This window comes from Penaeus monodon, chromosome 43, assembly GCF_015228065.2.
Source record: "Penaeus monodon isolate SGIC_2016 chromosome 43, NSTDA_Pmon_1, whole genome shotgun sequence".
Taxonomy (NCBI): Eukaryota; Metazoa; Arthropoda; class Malacostraca; order Decapoda; family Penaeidae; genus Penaeus; species Penaeus monodon.
The window spans coordinates 4,818,949-4,826,353 of NC_051428.1; the positions used below are offsets into that span (position 1 = coordinate 4,818,949).

Below are 7,405 nucleotides of genomic sequence, written 5' to 3' on the forward strand. Positions count from 1 at the left end.
CTCTCCCTCACACACACTATCTCTTTCTCTTTCCCTCTCTCTTTCTCTCCCTTCCTTCCCTCCCTCTCTCTTTCTCTCTCTCTTACTTTGTCTCTCTCTCATTTACTTTCTCTCTCTCTCTCTCTCTCTTACTTTCTTTCTCTCACTTACTTTCTCTCTCTCTCTTACTTTCTCTGTCTTCTTTCTCTCTCTTACTTTTTTCTCTCTCTCTCTTACTTTCTCTCTCTCTCACTTACTTTCTCTCGTACTTTCTCTCTCTCTCTTTCTCTCTCTCTCTGTATATATGTATATATATATATGCAATGTGATCAGTATCTTCTAATAATGATGCTGCTGGTAAAATAATTTATATAGAAATAATATTTTAATAATAATTATCTTTATGTTAATTGGTTCTTCTTTGTCCCTCACAGGTTTTGGAACAAGGGCTGTGCATCATTTTGAATGGTTGGTGGAAAAGATCAGTGACAGAAACAACAGGAAGGTATTAAAAGTGGACCTTATTTCACACAAAATTTGTCTATTGTAGTACAAAAATAATCTGGTCACCATGACATCAGTACCAAGTCCTGGAGGCCTGGATGAAAGTGACATTCGCATATTGAAGGTATTCAAAAGTATTTCCTCTGAAGGACAAAGGTTCCTCCTGTTTGTATTTCAGAAAGGATGTCCCAAATTTGGACATGAAACAGTTGAACAGTACCTGAAGCGCAACGAAATGACAAATGAAGATTACAAACGCATGTTTGATAAAGAAATGAGAGAGAAGATTGAAAATGATGCTTCAGGGAAAACATTTGATGTAAGTTTACTTCATGCTGTCATCAGGAACACTTGTATAAAAGTTGCAGATCCCAAAGAAAGTGCAAAATGGAGCAGGACAGGTGATAAACTTGAGAACTACTGTTCCAGGATTAAGCATGAGAGAAATCTCATTGCCCATGGGTTAGAATTTGAAAACGAGGAAGCTATGATTCAGAAGCTTGAATCTCTATGTGATATGTTGAAGAAGGGGTACGAGTTAGCTGGCATCCGCTACTCTGTCACATCCTCAATAATTAAGGATGAAGTGAAGATAATGATGGACAATATTGAAAAAATAAAAGTTGCAACAATCTTGCCTGTAGATGCTAGTAAGTACCAAGAAGAAATCAGAAAGCTAAGAGAACATTTAGAAGATTATATGAGAAAGAGTGGAGTGGCAGAGTTAAAGGAAAAGATAAAGGGACAGACAAAGGTGGACCCAGCATCTTTCATCTCTGGCAAAGAGGCGCTTAAAGTGAGAGCCATTTTCACAAATTTGGAAGTTGTTATGGAAGATAAAGCACTAAAGCATGATAACCAAACTCACATTGATTACAAATCTGTGCTAGAGCAGAAGACTAAAAAAGGAGAGATGCCCAGCATAATAGTCATTGAAGGGGAAGCAGGTGCAGGGAAGAGCACATTTGCCAAACTCATTCTGGCAGAGTGGGCTGAGATGTCCCCCACCTCGCACGCACAGATTAGAAATCTGGAGACGTATGAAATTGTCTTGTATGCTGAATGTAAGAACAAATTTGTCACAAACTTTGCTGACTTGCTAAACTTGCTCATACCTTGTGCCTCTTACTCCATGTCAAATGAAGATATTGTGCGTTCTGTGTTGGCACTCAGAGTTCTACTAATTCTCGATGGAATGGATGAACTTAACAAAACTTCTAGAGAATTAGTAGAGGAGATTGTGATGGATAAGATGCCGAGAAGCACAGGTGTATTTCACCTTCTGCTCACCACAAGACCACAGGCACTAAAGGAAGTATTCATCCTCTGCAAAAAGTCTGAATGGATACACATGAGAATTTTGGGCGTCACACCTGAGCAAAGACCAGATTTTGTGCATAAATTGCATGAGGAAATGAAAAAAGAACATATGAGCACACAAGACACCCAGAAGTTGGTGGATTATGTAAGGAAATCAGAGGCTCGCCTGGGAGAACATTTTCGTTTGCCTCTAAACCTTACTCTCTTAACTTACTTATGGGCCGAAAGCCCCAAAGACGTTAACTCAGTCACAACAGCTACTCACCTCTTCTTGAGAATTCTTCAACTCATTGAATGTCGTGTGGTAAGTCGCATTTTTGAGAATCATCATGGTGATATGGATGAAATTACTGACCAGGTCAGGGAATATATGGAGGTGCTGTTTGAAAAATGTTTTGAGGAGATTATAAGCAAGTCCCTGCAGCTGAGTGAATCTTCAGAACAGACATTAAAGGGGAAATGCAAGGACCTTAAACTTCCATATAAAGACATGTCTGCAGCCTTTATGAATGTGACCCGGGAATGGAGTGCATCAGCTGGATATGTGCTTCACCTCACTGCTCCGCACAAAAGCATAATGGAATTTTTTGCAGCAAAATGGATTCACTCTTGTTTGAAGGGGGTTGGGGCGAAGAAAAAGAACTTGAAAAGTGTTTTGGAGGACTTGCATTGTGGTCAATCTTCATTGCCTATGTACCAGAATGTGTTGCTTCACCTATGTGGATTGCTGAATGAAGATGGTAACAGTACCCTTGACCAGCATGCAGAGGAATTGGTGCAGCTATTGTTTGTGGCAGGGACGACAGAGCAACAGTGGCTAGACATAATTGCCGAGTCAGAGTGCAATGAAAATGTTGTAAAACACATAGCTCCAATGATTAAGAAGGTACATCATTGTTTGTGTACGTTATCTGAATAGAAGTTTGATAAATTTCACATCAGTAGTATGATAACAGTGTGAAGTATACATGCACATACCCATACTTTTGTATTTTCTTACACACCCACACAAAGAAGGACACAGGAATACATGCATAGTATATATACATACCTAACAACAATTTTCTCTTTTCCAGACACTTATTGTACGAGATGGTCACACAGGGGCAGCTGCCAGTATTTTTAGCCATCTACCGGAATCAACTCCTGTTAAAGTGATCTTAAACTGTGAGATAACATACATTCCACACTTGAAAGATTTTCTTGAAAAACTTGCCAAGAGACGTTGTATGGCTGAACTTCATTTCAGGCATCAGTGGAAGAATATACAGTGTGGGAATTCTAGCAGTCTTCTTCAGGATCTGAGTGAAAGCAAGTATGTAGCCAGAACGTGTGCATATTCCGTATATTTTCAGAATCGAGATTTACATTCTTAATATTGTTATCTTGATATGTGAATGTGTAATTTAGTCTCTTTACGTGTACTAAAACTGTCAATCTTTATGTGGGAGTTAATTTAGAGATTATGCATGGATTCATGAAGAACAAAATGCTAGCCATCACTTAAAAAAAAAAAAAAAAAAAAAAAAAAAAAAAAAAAAAAAAAAAATTATATATATATATATATATATATATATATATATATATATATATATATATATATATATATATATATATATATATTATTGAAAGTCTAATACACTTTCAGAATTCTCACCCTCTCTCCTGTGTCTATTTATATGTATATGTATATGTATATATATGAATAAAATATATATATATATGTATAGATTTATATTTGTTTATATATTTATATATTTATTATATCTATATGTTTATTTATACTTATACATATGTGTGTACATAAGAAACTCAGTAAGTTTAAGCGAATATTGTCCAATGCCATTAATTTGCTGCAGGTGTGAGATAGAGTGTTTCACAGGCAACCTGGATGATTTGGCAAACCTCCCAAATGCTATCCAGAAGTTAAAGATTGCCCTTCATAGTGACACTCAGGCAGAAAAGATATGTAACGAGATAGAAGACGTAGTTAAAGAATTTGAGCTCATCTATTTGGGTAAGTTTTATTTATTTATTTATTTATTATTGTTTTTTTTCAGGATTTCTCTTTTCTCTTAAGATTTTTATTCTCTCTCTCTCTCTCTCTCTTTCTCTCTCTCTCTCTCTCTCTCTCTCTCTCTCTCTCTATATATATATATATATATATATATATATATATTTTTTTTTTTTTTTTTTTTTCTTTCTTTTTTTCTTTTCTTTTCTTTCTTTCTTTCTTTTTCCTTTTTCTTTCTTTTCTTTCTTTCTTTCTTTCTTTCTTTCTTTCTTTCTTTCTTTCCTTATTAATTTGTAAATCCATCAAATATAAAAGCCATGCACTTTTTTACTAAAGGAAGGCAATATCATTTTGATAACAAAAGGAAGATCCTACAACATTAACAATTTATGGGTGTAAACACCTGAGAGCTTCACACACACAGACACACACTCACACGCATGCACGCACCCACCCACCCACCCACCCACCCACCCACCCACCCACCACCACCACCACACACACACACACACACACACACACACACACACACACACACACACACACACACACACACACACACACACACACACACACACACACACACACACCTGATGAAATTCCTGCAATCTCTTAAAAAGAATCCCACTGAAGGAAGATAATGTAATTTCTATCCTAAGGGTGGAAACAAAGGTCATGCTTAATATCACAGACCAGTAATACTAATATCTCACATAATAATAATTTTTTTTTTTTGATAGGTTGTCCTTAGAAAAAGAAGATATAAACCCTACACAGCATGGGTTTAGAGTAGGCAGATCTTGGCTATTCCAAATACTGAACCATAGCAAACATACTTAAAGACCTAACTAGAAATAGTGGTGATGTAATACATTTAGATTGTGAAATCTTTCAATAGAATTGACCATGGAATTCCACTATATAAGCTAATGGATCTTGAAATCAGGAGATATAAAAGTACAGATACATTATTTCTTAACAACTTGCAAGCAAAAAGTAATTATCAATTTATATTGTTCTAATCAATCAACTGTTAGAAGTTATAAATGAGAAAGAGGTTGTGGGTGCTGCATACCACCAGACATTGAGCAAAGACCACTGTCATCAGTTGTCAATAAGACGGCAGATGTTCTTAGAGTGGATTATGAAAGAGTCCTGGCTTGTGGGTTTATTGTAGAAGATAGATGCGTGACTCCCAGAAGACCCCCTGCTTCCTTTGAAGATGTAGTCTCAGGAGGGCTCTGACTGGAATGTACAAACTTTGTTTTGGCTGGGCATGGAGGTGTGGAATGGTGCCATCCAGCCTAGTTGGATATTGTTTGAAGAAGTGGAGTACCACAAGACTCAGTTGTCTCTAATGATTATTAAAGCCATAAATGCATATATTCAACATTCCAGAGTAAGATCATTTGTGAATGATACAAGGATGTATACACAGTCAAGTTTAACAGAGGACGAAGGCAAACTAATAAAGGACATGCATGCCATTTGTAAATAGGCAAGTGAAAAAAAAAGTATGAATTTCCATGCTGATAAATTTGAAATCATAAAATGTATTCCTGCTGGAAGTCCAAGACCGAAGGCCATACTGTTTTGAAGAAATGGAGATTAAAGAAAAAAATAGTTCTAATCGGCCAACTCCTGTTCATGAGTGATATGTCATCACATTGAGTGCACAGTCAACAAAGGAAAAGTTATGAGTGGATAGATCATGAGAACTTTTCAGACAAGATATCCAGAACACCAACTACCATTATGGAAATCACTAATGATTCCAAGATTGGAATATCAATGCCAAATGTGGAAACCAAGTCTCACAAAAGATAATATTACTAGAACAGTTTCAAAGAGACTGTTTAATAATGTGCTACATAAATATTAGAAACAGATCTAAGAGGTCTGTGGAAGTGTTTAAAGGAATATTAGACAATTTTTAAAATTCAGGCAAACTGCAAACAAGTGGTAGTGAAAGACCTATAGATTTCTATATAGAAAGGTTTACACAGAAGTACTCATATACAGAGTTTTGGCAAATGATAAGAGAGGGATCAGAATTCACATCTATTGGAAGGTGATGTCTGGAGCTGTATTTTGTGAGGCCTAATCTATCAGCCACCCCCCTGTTAGTCCCACCACAGTAATCCCATGTTGGGAAGAGCTGTGGGTAACTGGAGGACATGCATTTATTTCTCTATCTTCAACTTCTGTTAGCTCTTCCAAGATATTAGCTTCTGATGCATCATCACAGATTTGTATTTTTTCAGCTCTAGTTCAAGATTAGTATTACTTACAGTACATCTCAGTTCACACCAGGCTAAGTACATCAATGCTAATCTTTGTAAGTGGAAGTTAAAAGTTCTCACAAGATTATCAAGCAGTAAACACAAACCTTTGCTAGAACATTAGTCACAGCACCCAGCAGAAGCTCAATTTTTTTCTGAATACTACCAGTCATAAAAATCTGAAAGAATGTTTTTTTATGATAACAGATAAGGATATTATCCTTCACCTTAGTTTCATACAGTGCTTGCTTGCTTGCTTGAGATTTGCGAAGTTCTGGCTTCGCCCGGGCCTTTCATTTATGGCCCGGCCTTTCATACAGTGTTTTAAGTATTTTTACTTTGTTTGCTTTTGTAGTTCTATCTTTTACTCAAATTCATTTCACCTTTTAGATTTGCTGAATTTTAGTTCAGTCATAGAATCCAGAGTCTTTTTTTAGTTATTTAATTCCACTATTAAGCTGCTTTTTGCTGTCATTTATTGCTTTTTTTTTAAATTTGCTTGTCTAAAAATTGGTTTCTGATACTTCATCATAGATTTGTATTTTTTTAGTTTTAGTTCAAGACTAATATTACTTGTATTGTATTCTCAGTGTCACTTGCCATCTTGCTTTAGATATTTTGGGCCACTTATTTTCAGCTCTTCTGTCTTATTTTTTCAACAACATTGCTTAAGATTCGTTTCATGTCAAGCTGTCCCCACCTTCTTAATGGGTAGGAATTAAAACTTGTAGTCTTTTTAGGGTTAACACATCAGTACATTCTCATTTTTCTGCACTCTTCACTTCTGAACACCACTTTTAAACTACAAAGTTGCAGCCTACACAATATCCTTATGAATGTTTAAAAAAAAAAATAGCTGAATACCTATTTACGAGAATTATGCTATCGTCCCCAACAACAATGCAGGCAAAATAATCTGCTTTCCACCACTTTGTAGGAGTCCACGTGATAAAAGGCGTCTCCCCAATGTCCTTGAGGCCCCTGCCCATTATTGATGTGCCCAAGAAGGAAACTGGGGCAATCTGGGTCTCGGGAGTAAGCGATGCAGATGTGGATTGGGCTGTCACGGTTGCAGAAGTATTGCAACCTCCACTGGGGTAAGTAGTAGAGGGGAATTGAAGTAGGATTAGTGATGATGGGGAAGGAGAGAGAGAAGAGAGAAAAGAGAGAGAGAGAGAGAAGGAAAAGAGAGAGAGAGAGAGAGAGAGAGAGAGAGAGAGAGGAAAAGAGAGAGAGAGAGAGGAAAGAGAGAGAGAGAGAGAGGAAAAGAGAGAGAGAGAGAGGAGAGAGAGAGAGAAAAGAGAGA

General features: G+C 36.6%; 1 protein-coding gene across 1 annotated transcript; it reads left to right on the top strand.

The window, feature by feature from the left end:
- Positions 1 to 413: 413 nt before the first annotated feature.
- On the top strand, positions 414 to 7,196 carry LOC119568384 (the record flags this gene model as incomplete). The annotated part of the gene is given in 4 exon segments (XM_037916860.1): positions 414 to 2,689; positions 2,880 to 3,118; positions 3,663 to 3,820; positions 7,037 to 7,196. Coding segments are annotated over 4 exon segments (2,696 nt in total), but the record flags the coding sequence as incomplete, so codon positions are not given.
- Between the last annotated feature and the right edge of the window lie 209 nt (positions 7,197 to 7,405).